Raw genomic sequence first — 14,680 nt, forward strand, 5'->3', positions numbered from 1 at the left:
ATTTGGTTGTGCACCAACTGTGTGGTACATCATCCATGTGCATAACCTGGCAATTACTAAGCTAAAGCCAAAAATCAGTTGCAAATTTTCCAATATATACGCTTGGATTATTTTATTTCTTTAAAAATCTGTGATCTTTGTGAAAAACGAAAGATTTGATGATCTTAAGGGGAATATTCTTAAAAGTTGTTTTAAATTTACTCTATCTTGAACTTCCAAGAGTTTCGTCATCAAACAAATTGGATTACTTTGACAATGCATTAGTTAAGAGAATTGAAGTTCCAAAATTTCCTTGACCTCGAGAAACAAATCATGGTGATTATGTGACCATTAGTCAATTTCACAAGAAACATTTGTTTTTCTTTTAAGGAGAAAATGTTCTTTTTTTTCTTAAATTATTGAATTCCACTGGCAATAAAATTTGGGCTTTAAATGAAAATAGATTTAAGCAGGCTGAAAAACAACACAACTCAAGACATTCGTTAGCCCATTTCACTACCCTTTTTAAGACTCCCCCCCCCCCTTTAATGATGGGTTTTCTAATAGTATATGTGTTTCTTGGGACTAGTTTGTTTCTTACGATTCTGTGAAAGTAGAAATCATTCTGGGATAAAAATGAGTAACCCATCAGCAGGAACCCCTTCAAAAGCAAAAGCTGGGTCATCACAGCCTTCAGAAGCTTCTTTCAAGCGCAAAAGAGGAGTTTTTCAAAAAGATTGTAAACCAAAATTTATTCCTCCTTTATATCCCTGTTCTCTTAATTTTCCTGCAAGTTTTTTCCCTAATGATTCCATTGTTTTTCTTACAGTGCAACATATGATGTATGGCTTTGGAGATGATGCCAATGTAAGTATACTCAGAAATTTGAATTGAGCTCTTTTCATGGCCTAAATTTTCCCTTTTTTCTTGTCATTTTTATGGATTATGATTGAGATGTGAATGAAAGTAAAACAGAAAAAGATTGTATCTTTTGTAAGATATATATATAATTTTGGACTTGTATTTTTATCTTTATTGCTTACTGTCTTAGTAGGCAGCTCAATTGATCCCTTAAACTTGGCCTACATTACTTGGATTCTGTTGTGAGTTTCGGACATGGTCAAAGCGAGTATTGCTGTGTTTCTATGATTTCCCTATATTTGGAGGGTTACTTGAAGAAGAAAAAAATAAGAGTCGAAGCAGCCTGGTAATGGATTTCATCCCAATGTTATAGCTATGAGTAACAACATATTTCATTCGAAGGAAAGACGTAGTGTATGTGCAAAATGTCGTTGAGAAGTTTGTATATTGTTCGTTGGCTTCAGACCTTTTGCTATACTAACTTTTATCAATTCCTTCCCATGCTTTCTTCTATAACAATTTTGGTTTTGATCAATTCAATGATGCAGTCTTGGAGTATAATTGTCTCTAAGGTTGATTTTGATTGCTAATGTTTATGTTCCACTATCAATGATAGTATTTTTCTTGCTTAGATACTTGAACATAGTTCAGAAGATAATCCCAATACATGCATACAAAGCTTGAAATCTCATCTTATGGATGCTTCATTGGGAGAAAATTCATAAAATTGGCCTACTTTGCCTGCTTTTATGCCCTGCTGCAACGGAGATGGGCATTTTTCCTGTATGGTCTTCCAGAATATGTTTGTTATATGTATCCGATCATGACTTTGAACTCCATTTGTTGCATTTTCAGCCATTTCCAGAGACTGTGACCCTTGTGGAAGACATTGTCGTGGAATACGTAACAGATCTGGTGAGTCTCCATGGTTTTGCCAATTTATATTTTTTTTAGTTAAATGAGATGCCATCGTCTGTAATATGTTCCTATCTCCCTCGTCTGTAGGCACATAAAGCACAAGATATTGGATCAAAGAGAGGAAAGCTATCTGTTGAAGATTTTCTGTATCTAATTCGCAAGGTAAACTCTCAATCATATTTTGATGCGCTGTTTTAACAAATATGCAAGGGTTGATAATCTAAGCATGTTTACAGCAGTGGTTGTTTGTCCTTTGATGTTTATCGTAGTGCTTCGAAGAGTAATGTTGATAACCGGTTTGATTATGCAGGACACACCAAAACTAAATCGTTGTACGGAATTGCTGTCGATGCAAGAGGAATTGAAGCAGGCTAGGAAGGCATTTGAGGTTGATGAAGAGAAGCTGGCAACATTAGAGTAGCCTATTGGTCTTTTATTTGTATAGGTCAAGACTAGTGCATTAAGCATTGCAAACAAACGAAGTTTTTTTTTTTTTTTTTTTGACTAGAAAAACAAGCTGAACGTTGCCATGTTCATATCCAAATCTATAAACGCTCACATAATCTATCGATAATTCAAAACACTTTATATTTGACAGCTCTTCACGATGCATGCTCTATTGTCATTGGAGAACGATACTTGCAAGTGTTGTAGAAGCTGCAATATTAAATGTTCTAAGAACTACTCTGTTCATTTTTTCACCAACTGCATCAAATTTTATTAATTTAATATCCATTCACTTCTTACTTACAAAAATAAATATATCACCGGTTTTTTTAATTAGGTTTTTTTATTATTTAATCTAATTAATATTTAATTGATAAATAGTTTTTAATTATTGTATACCTAAAGTATAAATAATATTACTACTAAAAGCCTATGAAATTATAAAATAAGGACAACTATAAGTTCATAATTAGGCTAAATTTATAAAATATATATATATATATATAATTATATAATCAAAGATAATTTATACGATAACAAAATGAGTAGATCAGATCTCATTTTTTATATATGATAAATTTATATTGATATAGAGCTTTATTGATTTACATAATTATTATTATAAGATTTAAGAAACCGTAAATTCAAGCGTAATAAAGCACTACTACGATAAATGAATTCTTCTCAAATAATACTAACAGCCGTCCGTGATTATCTTAGACAATAATATTATTGAAACGTAACATCATTATGAAAATGTCGTATTGTTTTATTTGATTTATTTAATTAATTTTAATATTATAATAATTAGTTGAAGGAGAATAAGATTACTTGAATATATATATATATATATATTGTAGACACTCATTTTCGTCTGGAGTTTTTTATAGGTTAATTTTTGTAAATATTTTTATAGTTTTTAGAAAACAGTTTTTTGAAAACATATAAAAAAACGATTTTTGAAAATATATTATATAGTTTTGAAAGCGGTTTTCGAAAATATATATATTATATAGTTTTGAAAATTTTTGAAAACATATATAATATGTAGTTTTTTAAAACGTTTTTGAAAATATATATAATATATAGTTTTTAAAAACATTTTGAATATATATATATAATATATAGTTTTTGAAAACATTTTGAAAGTATATATATAATATATAGTTTTTGAAAATATTTTTAAAATATATATATAATATATAGTTTTTGAAAACATTTTGAAAAAATATATATAATATATAGTTTTTGAAAAATATATATATAATATATAAATTTTGAAAATATTTTTGAGAATGTATATAATATATAATTTTGAAAATGATTTTTTATATATTATATTAATATTGTTTATTTTATTTTATTTTATTAATATATATATATATATATTATTATTTTCGTTTTAGGTCCAAATGAAGTCCAACAAAGGCCCCGTAGGAAACCCAATAGGGTAAGCCTGACCCAGCAGGCCTGATTAGGTGGGCCTGACCTAGCCCAGTCAAACTAGGGTTACGTATTTTGGCATTGGCACCGCACATATGGCACGTGGAAGCCACACTCAAAGCGTGGAGATCAGAGGTCAACAACCGACCGAGATCAGGATTGATCAATCCAAAAATCTTAGCCGAACGACGTGTACAATAAGATCGGAACGAGTAAGTCAAGTAACAACCCACATGAATCCTGTTATTTCAGGGACCACAACGGCAGACCATGGGGTTATAAAAAACCCCGGTCGAGAGCAATAGAGAACAACATCGAACCACGGTGAACGGAAAAAGGTAACCAAACCACCAATATCACAAGCAAAATACAAAGCAAGATATAGCAAGCAAAAAAATCGAAGCCAACCAAAGTTACACAAGCAAAATAACGAAGCATCCCTCGCAAGGTACAAGGAGATCCGTTGGCGCGAGGAAAAGCACCACCGTGAGGAACAAAAAACGCCAGAATACAAATGGTTAATAGGTAAAAGTTGAACCTTTCACCTTAGATTTACTTCGTTTAAGGGTTTTTTGTGAGATTTGGGGTTCGGTTTCGACATCGGGGTAGTGTGGAGAATATTTTGGAGATGTTTTTAATTTTTCTGGCCACCGGAAGCGGCAGCGGACGGTGGTTGGCCACCAGAGCGGCGGTCGGGTTTCGGTCGACTTAGAGGGAGAGGGGAGAGTGTTTTAAGGTTTTTTTCGGTTTGGTGTTAAAATGAATTATTTTGGGGTTTGTGGGTATTTATAAGGGATGTACCACATTGTAATTAGTAAATACTTAATTCCTTTCTGCCGTCCCCCAACTTTTGAAGTGTAATTCATTTTGGTCACCTATTGCTATTTTGTCTATGAATTTTCAATTTGTTCAATTTAATCCCTATTGACATTTCTTATATTTTGCAAATTGGCCCCCTAACTTTTTATTTTTCTCTTTCATCTCATTTTTAGAATCAATTTGATCCATGAATTTCAATTTATTCGAATTTAGTCCTTTAAGTTTTTATTTCATTCTTTTTCTATTTTTTATTATTTAATTTAACATTTTTTCTCTTCATTTTACAAATTAACATTTTTTTCACTCTTTTTATTATTTATTTATTTTTTTATTTATTTCCTTTAAAATTTAATTTAATTTTTAATTTTTTTATTATTTATGTTAATATGATTTTATTTATTTATATTTTAAACTTTTTTCCTCTTTTTTATTTACTATTTATTTATTTTTATTTTTTTCAATTTAACATTCCTTTTTTGACTTTTTCAGTAATAATTTCAATTGATCAATGGTAAGCATTTCAAATTGAATTTTTAAATTTTAATTTTCGCAATTATGACAATTGAAAAATTAAATGGTACCGAAATGGCAGATCAAGGGTACCAATCCTTCCTTGATTGTAATCGACTCCCGAATCTGACATATTTATGGTAAAACGCATATAAGGTAAGATGGTGTCCGACCAACCTAAATATTGTTTTTAAAATGATCGGTGGCGACTCTAACGATTTTATCTAAGTTGAAGTCCAATTCCGAACCCACCCGAAAGACGGTTGCGATATATATATTTAAAGTTAAATTTTAATATTAAATTATAAATACTTAAATGAAAATTCATAAAAATATTTATATCGTTATATTGTTTAACTTTTGATAAAAATTTTATTTAATATATTAAACTTAATTTTTTTTAAATGATTTTCATAAGTATCATATTTATTTATATATAATATAATATAATATAATATAATATAATATAATATAATATAATATAATATGAAAAAATAATATTATAGTCTCGAGTGGAATATATGATCTATTTTTTAATAACTTAAGATTAGATATTATTTTAAATAATTATATTTTTACAATAAAATATTTTATATATTCAAATTTATTAATATTTTATTAAACTAAACTCTTTGTATATTATTATTATATTTATAGTTTTGTGTAAAATACAAAAAATAAGAGTCTAGGAGGATCATTATAAAAAAAATTATTTGTATAAAGATATTCTTGTTCAAAGTGATATGAATTCTGTAATACGTGAGAATTTGGAGGTTCATTTTAATCAAAAACATGTTACTATCGAGGAAATATTATTCTTTTGTAATAATCTTTTTGGTGCATAAAAATATAATTTCAGAAAAAAATATTCCTTCTTGATAATGACATTTTCAGCTAAGCAAACTGGACAATGACAAGACGAGATTGAAACGTGAATTTAGCTTGCAAGCATCAAAAGATGCTTTGCTCTTTTTGGAGTAATCATTAATCAATGAATTCATCTGAAATTTCAAAAGCAAAGATTATATGATACCCACGCCCTCCACTGAAGCTCTAAGCAACTTCCTCTGCTTCAATCAATGAATCAAGGGCATGGGATATTCTCTTCGTCCCAAAGTCATAAAGTTATTGACTTTTCGCTTCTAAACTTCAAAATTTTCTCCCTTCCAGAATATTACTTATTAGGCAAACGCTTCTGAATTGGTCTCTGGATTTTTTTTGGTAGAAATACAGTAAACTTTGAAGTTTCTCCGAAGATCTAATATATATATGCCTGGTGAGGTTTTCATTGATAATTGATTTATATAGATTTCGTGTACTGGATCTATAACAGTGAAGAGCAGTGTTTTGATTCTTGGAGACTCCATTACTCAATCACCATTCTTTCGTGGCACCTTCTTGTTATTGTCCTTTTGGTTTAAACCTGCTCTTATATTTAGCTTTACTCGTTGATGATTTCTTCGTAAACTTGGAGTTAATGGGGATTAGTAATTCAAGGGAAGGAAGTTGGAGGCAGGGTTCATTGAATCGTTCAAATTCATCATCAAGGGATTCTTATATGTGGTATAATCAATATTCATACGATCAAGAGAGCCCCAGTGTTGAGCCACGGTCACCGTCCTATCATCCGCATTTGAAACACGAGCCGCCGTATTTTGCACCTTCCGAACAAGTGCCACAGTATTATAACCTGCCTTCACGAGATCATGCAAGTGATAGAAGGATGCTGCAGAGGAGGTATTCGAGAATCGCAGATAACTATCACTCCTTGGATCAGGTTAGTATCTATTATATATTGCTTTCTTTTGTTACAAGTTACGTTGATGGAATAATTCCTTCGGTGACGAGTTTTTCCATTAAGTAGGTGACTGAGGCTCTCGTGAATGCTGGCCTTGAATCGTCAAATCTCATTGTCGCTATCGATTTCACGAAGAGTAACCAGTGGACAGTTTAAGATCGATGTCCTAAACGCGCCAGTAAGATATGTTATGAGCCATTGTAAAACCTGCTGAATGTGGCTTGTTTTGTAGGTAAAAGATCATTCAATGGCAAAAGTTTGCACCATATTGGAAATGGTTTGAATCCATACGAACAAGCAATATCAATCATTGGGAGAACCCTAGCTGTCTTTGACGAGGATAACTTGATTCCATGTTTCGGGTTCGGTGATGGTACGTATCTACTTCCGGTTTTTAACCTACAGAGCCTGTTTATTAATGCTGATGCTAAGAATGTACTGTTGGAAGCATCAACTCATGACCATGATGTCTTCAGTTTCTATCCGGACAAGAGATTTTGTAATGGTTTTGAGGAAATCTTAAGCCGATATAGAGAAATCATGCCTCATCTACGTCTTTCAGGTTTCGACTAATCTCCCATTTTTCATCGGTGTTTCGATCTGCCTTTTGAAGCTAACTGATAAATAACTATTATTCTTTCAGGACCTACATCGTTTGCTCCTATCATTGAAATGGCAATGACCATTGTTGAGCAGAGTTGTGGCCAGTACCATGTGTTAGTGATAATTGCCGACGGACAGGTAATTTTCTCGATTTTTGCTGTAGTTTCATATCGGTTTAGTATGACGAATACCAGCGGTTGTTTCAGGTAACCGGAAATGTTGATACCGGGCACGGCAGGTTAAGTCCGCTAGAGCAGAAGACCGTTGATGCCATAGTGCAAGCAAGGTAAACGTTATGGAGCCTGCTTCATTCAATTTAGTTATTTTCATTGCAAAAATTGTTTCTTACATCTTGTTTGGTATATTACAGCAAGCTTCCACTTTCAATTATAGTGGTCGGTGTCGGAGATGGACCATGGGACATGATGAAGGAGTTCGACGACAATATTCCTGCTCGAGCCTTTGATAATTTCCAGGTAAATTCTGATTGCATACTAGAAGTTACATGTTTGATATTGTTCATGCTTCAGTTATTAAGGTTGTCCTCGTGATGATTCTCTTTCTCTAGTTTGTAAATTTCACGGAGATCATGTCGAAGAATATAGCTCCATCGCGCAAGGAGACGGAATTCGCTCTAGCAGCTTTAATGGAGATCCCATCACAGTACAAGGCAACTATTGAGCATAACATTCTGGGGTAATACTCACTTCTCCATTGCTTAATGTTAGCCTTTCCGCAAACTCAAGTGATGATGCCAACTTTCCATTTACTTGTGCAGTGTTCGAAAGGGAAATGTTCCGGAGAGAGTTCCCCTACCTCCGCATACATGCGGTGCTGCATCTTTCAACAGCTCGAAACTGTCTCACGTTACCGGTTTCCGACCAAGTGTCTCTCTGTACCCCGAAGTTACAACTTCCACTTACGATAGCCAGGTACAGGAAGCATGCTCCCTTGAGATTCAAGACAAGGTTTGGAACATATAAATGTTGTGTAATTAATGTTGAAGGCTAATCCCTTTACGGTTGTTTCGAACAGCTTTGTCCCATTTGTCTTAGTAACTCGAGAGGCATGGCATTTTGTTGCGGGCACCAGGTGACATGCCTCTAAAGCTATTTTCCCTTGGTTCTTGCCATGGATGTTTGTAGAGATTATATGACCATTTCTTTTTCCTTTCGTTTTCCTCAGACGTGAAGAATGTTCGGAAGAACTCGAAAACTGCCCGATATGCCGGAGTCCAATCAGATCGAAACTAAAGCTTTACTTTTAATGCTTCTCTACTTGTAATTATTCTTTTTGATTTGTAGTTTGAGAAGATGCATATAGTGAATAGGCTTGGCCAAGTCTTTGTATATATTCAGATATATTGATTGAAAATTTATTTGTTTCTCATTATTTCGCTTATTAAATTATGATCAATATATATTTTTTGTTTAATTCACATAATTGTATTAAATAATTATCTTGTAGAAAAAAACTATTAAAAATATGACATTATCAATATAAATAATATTTAGGTCACGAGTAAAGTTACACACAATCATCAATCCTTCAAGTTACCTACGGATCGGGACAACAGTTGCTGGTGGGACCTTCATTTCTTTACAATTATATTGTTTGGACTCTTCATTTTACTTGAAGTATTCATGCCTGACTGACACATGAAAATTTTGAACATACTAATATCAGATACATCAATTTTTTATTCCCACATCCGAGCTGGAGCAATATAGCTTCAAAACTCATTACTTAAGCAACAATTTGGTATCTCACCTGGTTATATCATAGACCAACCAGAAGGGCTCCTCTGTAGTAAGATCTGGTTATGGGTCTGAAGGATTCTTGCCCAGCCTGAAATATATAAGCAAACGAAAAGCTGTTTGCTAAATATTCATCTAATCATTGAATAATGGAAGAAAAAAACCAACAAAAGCCTTGTGATCAAGAAAAAAGAAGCCAATTAAATTTCATTAATAGTAAGCTACATTTCATTTGGTTCCACATTCCTTGAGTAGGAAGCAACTACCGAAAGAAAAAGATAAAAGAAGCCAATTAAATTTCATTAATAATAAGCTACATTTCATTTGGTTCCACATTCCTTGAGTAGGAAGCAACTACCAAAATAATAACTAATCTCCTTTTTATGGAGTTACAGGGAACAAATGAACAAATACCTATGTCTCGATCTTCCAAATACACGATGGACTTAGAGACTGTTGATATTGAATATATGTTCATACCTAATACCTATATAATTAACTTGGAGAAACTTTAACAGACCGATGCATACTCTTTTTCGAGACAAATCTGATTAAATTAACTCGAACCGCAAACAAACTATATACCAATCATTCCACGTAAAATAAATTTAAATTCCTACGAAATTCTACTCCAAAATAAACCCATATTTCCCGTCACCGTTTTGGGATCCTAAACTAAATTCTATGAATAACGGCCAAAGAAGCACATGATTCATGAACATAATATTGTAACAGAATTTCCCAAGTTATTCGCACCCAACAGCTAAAATGGTGAAAAAGAAATGAATACTCTTTTCACTAGAAAGAAGAAAAAAAGAAGGAAAACATCTTACGGTATCCCAGATCTGAAGCCCGACGGGCTTGTCATCAATGGAGATCATCCGAGCACCCAATTCAACACCGATGGTTAGATCATGAACCGGTTGGAATCTCTTGTCCGTAAACTGTAAGAGCAGACATGATTTCCCTACGCCTGCACCACAAACCAACCGGTCCCCATAAAAAGAAACCCAAATGCTGATATTTAAGCAGAGAGATAGGGTCAGGGTGTATAGACGAACCAGTGTCACCGATGATAATGCACTTGAAAAGATAATAATAGGATAAACATAATTCAACTTTTATTTTATTATAAAAGGTTTAAATAACTTTTTAAAAACATCCACATTAATAAAAAAATATCACAAAGCAAGAAAACATTATCATACACATCATCGATAGTCTCAGTCAACAAGGTTCATCCATCTCATTTTTGTCAAGATGTATTTTCACCTCTTTCTACATGTAAATAAGACTTATTTGAAAGATACTTTAAGATGAATGAAATTATTGGATGAGACCATGAATGACGTGGTAAGTCAGATCCATCAAATAATTTCTTTGATACAAGAGGATAAAATTGTTTGAAATTATAAAAAAAAAGTAAAAATATTATAAGATGACGATTATCGTGAAAATCTTACATGATCCGAAAGATTATTCTTAAATTAAAAAGAAATCCGGGAAGGTTTATGCCTATAATCTGTGTAAGATTACAAAAATGGAGCACGTCAAATCCAAAAAATGTTAGAAGATTGATCTTTGGACTTTTAACTATTAAGATAACAGGAACATTGTGAAGCGAAGATATTCAGGGTAATAATTACTATGACAATTTAACAATTTAACCCGTAACCGTAGGTCTTTAATTTGACATTATCTGATAAGATCAAATTTTTTTAAAAAATTTAAGTTGAAATTAGATCAGGTTAAATTGTTTAAGAGGTGAGAACAAATCTGATCAAGTTAAAATGGAAGGTGAAAAAATTCTAACCTAACCCAAGCCAAGATCATAATGTAATTTCTTTAAAAAAATTATTATTCTTTTAATTAAATCCTTATTTTATATCAAATCGGGTCAACTTTATACTCTAAAATATCGGTCTGAGTCAAAATTAGATAGAGAATATATATTTTTTGGGTCGGATCAAAGTCAGACGGAGGATATACATTTTTTTGGTTCGAGTGTCGGATAGAGGATATATAATTTTCGGATCGAGTTGGGTTCGTGTGGAAAATACATATTTTTTGGTCGAATTAACTAAAAACTCAACCCTAACCCAACCCGTTGCTCTCCCTAATAATTCCATGTAAATCATATATCATTACTAGAATGTTAAAAACAAGCTCAAAAGGTTTAACCAACAAAATCTAGGTTGAAAAAAATGAGCAAATTGCATAACACTGATTAGAAAGTAGTTCTTTGAAAGATCATAAATGAAAGCTGATTTTGTAACACGTCTGCTTCATTCTTCCATGGCGTCGCCTCCTTCAATAATCTCCACTTTCTCCTTAAGTGTAATGATTTTTGTCAACAGAACCTCTGCAACCATATAAATTAACAAGAAAATCAAACAACATATCATAGTGACTTGGAATACCGATGTTCGGCATTTTCTGATACAGATATGAGGATTTAAATACATGAAAAAACTATAAAAAAAAAAAGGAGACGAAAAGAAATGAATATACCAATGCTGGATACATAACTGTCTTTGTATATGACATTTATACGAATCCAAATAACATAGACTAAAACAACTATTATGGCCTTTGCTTTGACATTCAAATTCTTTGCTATCGACCAAACAAGATAGTAATCACAGTTCAATCATGCAACATCCAAACCTTTGATAATAGAAAAATGGCATTTCGTTGTTGCTTTAACAGAAAGTAGAAACACACCTAAACGTTCTGCATAGTTGAAATGGATTGAAATCGTAAAGAACACTCTAACCTGTCTTCTTGGGAAAAGAATAGCCCTTGGAACTGGTGTAAGTTCGAGGATTAGGCTGCAGATGGTTCCTCAAGTATTCTTTGCCAGCCTGAGGATTCATTAAAATGAGAAAGTTGAGATCAAGATGAATGTGTGGTGTCCCTTCGAACAAAAAGAGGTTAGTGAGTAACATCGAACCTTAGTTATTACACAAACATCAACATTGCTTCCACTCCCGAGGTCATTGAAGATACCAGAGCATATAGCCTCGGTGACAAGTTCAATTCCTTCATTTCTCTGCAAAGCGAAAGAACAGTTGACTTAGTATTATCAGCAGATCAAAATAGGTGTAGTTGCTCCAGATTGAATATTGCTGATTTATTTTTCTTTGCAACTGCAAACGCATGAAATATTTATTTTACATGGAAAACAAACAAGAGATCCATAGATGGCAAACAAACTGATAATCATAGAACATCTTAGGGTATTGTACCCCTTGATCTTCAAGAAACCAAAAGAAATAAATAGTTGAACTTACAGTAAGGCCTTCTTTGTATTTAGATTCAAATACTGCCATTGCAGCCAGGGAACCAGAGCCCATTGTAGCAAATGGCAATGTGTCAGTTGACCCATGGGGATATATCTGCAGAACTTAAGCACTGCTGTGATAAGAAACTACACTAATAAAGAAAGCAAAAAACTACTGTCATTTTGAGGTGCCGAATGGTTGGAAAACACCCACGGTATGCAAATGAGGCCCAGTGACATCAACACCACCGAGAACCAAAGCAGCAGAAACATAGCCTTGGTAGCTGGACAAATTACTAAGCAGTTAGAATCACATATTCTCCGTAGATAATGTAGAAGTATGTCGGTAAAAAAATATAAGAAAACAGAAAAACATCACTTGAAAAGGTGTTTCTTGAGAAGGGTCAATGCTGTAACAACCCTCGACTCTCTACCAGTATGATAGCGGTGTAATTGGAGCTGTGAGCTGACCATGTCTGAGGATATGCATAACACCGAAACAATGGGTTAGCTACAGTAAAATGAGAATGTGAAAATAACGGCTATAAATGAGGTGCTCAAGCATTCAATTTGAAGAAACTACTGATGTTTGTTAAACCATATTAAACACTAATTTTAGGAAGTACCAGTTACTGCCTCTGTATCAGCAGCAGTTCCAGCACCACAACAGTAAATGTTTGGGGCCATGTAATGAATTTTCTCACAATTCTTGTCACAAACTATAGGTCCTTCAGTTGCTCTTGTGTCTGCTCCGAGAATAACACCATCCTATACATAATTTCAAGTGAAACCAGTGGCATTGCATAAGTAGCATCAGAAATAAAGCTCGATGGAACATAAAAAACAAATAAGGAGAGATAAGCAGAAAATATCAGGACAGCTATATATGACAAGTTTAAAAAAGGAAGAGAATATGGCATTCGACAATTTCACAATAACATGGCGCCAACTCTTGTTTTTTTAAGTTCTGCAGCAGATCGTTAGTTAGTAACCTACAACCATCATCTCAGTTGCTGTCTTATGAGCTATATATCGACAATATAACCCACAAAGAACCATGAATGCCATTGAACTTAAAATCAACCAAGAAGCTGATCAAATTGGTAATTTGTTCTCTCTATTTCAGCTTTTCAAAGGTTTGTTTCAATAATAAGAATCATGAGCCTAAAATCACGATAGCATAGATATATACCACAAAAATGCTTCCACTTCAAAAAAATTCTAAAGCCTGCAGCTATAATCAAACTATTTCCAAATTCACCATCACATAACCCACTTGGAATAATCAACCACAAGGAAAGACTAACAACACCAAAAATCAATATTCTCTATGTATATAGCAAACTATCAGTAGTAAAATCCATCCCTTCCTCGATTTCTTAATCTAAACATATAACAAAAACCACAGCAAATTATTGTAACTTCCCAGTATCAACCAACCAAAAAACGAAAATGAGTATATAAATAATACACCGACTGTAGCTAAAGGAAGCAATTTTTACTGTAAGATAACAAAACGCATTAAATCCCATATATTGGAATCTACATACGCAATAAAATCAGCTGAAAAAAAAGAATCATTTTTTTCATGGTAAAACAATTAAAACCCAGAAATTATTTTTTCTCCAGAAATTAGTACCTGGAAGATCAAGCCAACAATAGTGGTACCCGTTTTACGAAATGAAGGCGGATTAAGACCTTTCTTCGCAAGCATCTCGTTTCTTTTACATAGATCGAAGCTGAATCCACCCTTCGGAGGAACTTCAATCACAGAGTTCGACATGTTTTCCTTGAATTAATTGTTTCTTTGACCTAAAAACAAATGAGACAATTCAAATCTGAATAAAATTTAAACCTTAAAATAAAACAGAAAGATTAGAACTCTGATTAAAAGAGATGGCGCCGGAGAGCTCACCGGAAAAGCTGAGAGAGAAACAAACCGGAGACGAGAGTTTGGAAGTTAAATAAAGAGAAAGACCGGAGTGATGGACAAGAAAACCTATTAAGAGAAGAAGAGTTTTTCCCTTTTTCGCTAATAAGGGTCTCATTTATAACTTATTTTAAATTATGACCAACTTCAAAATTCAAATCTTCAACTGTGGCTTTGGATTTATTTTTATTTTCGTGTGCGTCCTTTGTACTGGACTTATCACAATTGGACTGGATCACATTCTCTTTTAAATTGTTAATGGGCTTTATTCATTAAAACTACAAACACTCAGCTAACGAATCATATAATTATTTCTGAATTAGTCATCTTTT

The 14,680-nt window shown here is 33.0% G+C and overlaps 3 protein-coding genes and 1 long non-coding RNA gene across 4 annotated transcripts; 2 read left to right on the forward strand and 2 right to left on the reverse strand.

The window, feature by feature from the left end:
* The first annotated feature begins 598 nt into the window (after window positions 1-598).
* Window positions 599-11,484, forward strand: LOC120121684 (transcription initiation factor TFIID subunit 13-like). Its single transcript, XM_039140992.1, has 6 exons — window positions 599-718; window positions 809-846; window positions 1,696-1,755; window positions 1,846-1,920; window positions 2,069-2,240; window positions 11,472-11,484. Exons 1-5 carry the CDS (start codon window positions 616-618, stop codon window positions 2,177-2,179), a joined length of 387 nt encoding a protein of 128 aa, XP_038996923.1. The 5' UTR covers window positions 599-615; the 3' UTR covers window positions 2,180-2,240; window positions 11,472-11,484.
* LOC120121685 (E3 ubiquitin-protein ligase RGLG2-like) lies at window positions 6,212-8,686 on the forward strand. Its single transcript, XM_039140993.1, has 11 exons — window positions 6,212-6,754; window positions 6,842-6,924; window positions 7,006-7,148; window positions 7,224-7,337; window positions 7,419-7,516; window positions 7,585-7,664; window positions 7,749-7,854; window positions 7,947-8,074; window positions 8,157-8,310; window positions 8,414-8,479; window positions 8,568-8,686. Exons 1-11 carry the CDS (start codon window positions 6,455-6,457, stop codon window positions 8,643-8,645), a joined length of 1,350 nt encoding a protein of 449 aa, XP_038996924.1. The 5' UTR covers window positions 6,212-6,454; the 3' UTR covers window positions 8,646-8,686.
* LOC120121686 lies at window positions 8,943-10,191 on the reverse strand. Its single transcript, XR_005516011.1, has 3 exons — window positions 9,969-10,191; window positions 9,149-9,226; window positions 8,943-9,025 (listed from the first exon to the last, which is right to left on the reverse strand). It is a non-coding gene; the product is annotated as an uncharacterized LOC120121686 (long non-coding RNA).
* Window positions 11,249-14,438, reverse strand: LOC120121683 (proteasome subunit beta type-7-A-like). The gene is made up of 9 exons (XM_039140991.1): window positions 14,334-14,438; window positions 14,058-14,230; window positions 13,045-13,186; window positions 12,798-12,894; window positions 12,633-12,702; window positions 12,429-12,533; window positions 12,089-12,187; window positions 11,912-11,999; window positions 11,249-11,497 (listed from the first exon to the last, which is right to left on the reverse strand). Exons 2-9 carry the CDS (start codon window positions 14,199-14,201, stop codon window positions 11,421-11,423), a joined length of 822 nt encoding a protein of 273 aa, XP_038996922.1. The 5' UTR covers window positions 14,202-14,230; window positions 14,334-14,438; the 3' UTR covers window positions 11,249-11,420.
* Between the last annotated feature and the right edge of the window lie 242 nt (window positions 14,439-14,680).

Source organism: Hibiscus syriacus, unplaced genomic scaffold (assembly GCF_006381635.1).
Source record: "Hibiscus syriacus cultivar Baekdansim isolate YM2019G1 unplaced genomic scaffold, ASM638163v2 tig00110378_pilon, whole genome shotgun sequence".
Taxonomy (NCBI): Eukaryota; Viridiplantae; Streptophyta; class Magnoliopsida; order Malvales; family Malvaceae; genus Hibiscus; species Hibiscus syriacus.

What these genes read in the sequence shown, in the direction of transcription:
- LOC120121683 (XM_039140991.1), bottom strand. Translation starts at nt 14,201, where the DNA reads ATGTCGAACTCTGTGATTGAAGTTCCTCCGAAGGGTGGATTCAGCTTC. An exon ending in TTGTTGGCTTGATCTTCCAG is followed by an intron (nt 13,187 to 14,057) that starts GTACTAATTTCT and finishes AATTATGTATAG; the next exon opens with GATGGTGTTATTCTCGGAGC. An exon ending in TGATACAGAGGCAGTAACTG is followed by an intron (nt 12,895 to 13,044) that starts GTACTTCCTAAA and finishes GCATATCCTCAG; the next exon opens with ACATGGTCAGCTCACAGCTC.
- LOC120121684 (XM_039140992.1), top strand. Translation starts at nt 616, where the DNA reads ATGAGTAACCCATCAGCAGGAACCCCTTCAAAAGCAAAAGCTGGGTCA. An exon ending in AGGAGTTTTTCAAAAAGATT is followed by an intron (nt 719 to 808) that starts GTAAACCAAAAT and finishes TTTTTCTTACAG; the next exon opens with TGCAACATATGATGTATGGC. An exon ending in TTCTGTATCTAATTCGCAAG is followed by an intron (nt 1,921 to 2,068) that starts GTAAACTCTCAA and finishes TTGATTATGCAG; the next exon opens with GACACACCAAAACTAAATCG.
- LOC120121685 (XM_039140993.1), top strand. Translation starts at nt 6,455, where the DNA reads ATGGGGATTAGTAATTCAAGGGAAGGAAGTTGGAGGCAGGGTTCATTG. An exon ending in ACTATCACTCCTTGGATCAG is followed by an intron (nt 6,755 to 6,841) that starts GTTAGTATCTAT and finishes TCCATTAAGTAG; the next exon opens with GTGACTGAGGCTCTCGTGAA. An exon ending in ACGAAGAGTAACCAGTGGAC is followed by an intron (nt 6,925 to 7,005) that starts AGTTTAAGATCG and finishes GGCTTGTTTTGT; the next exon opens with AGGTAAAAGATCATTCAATG.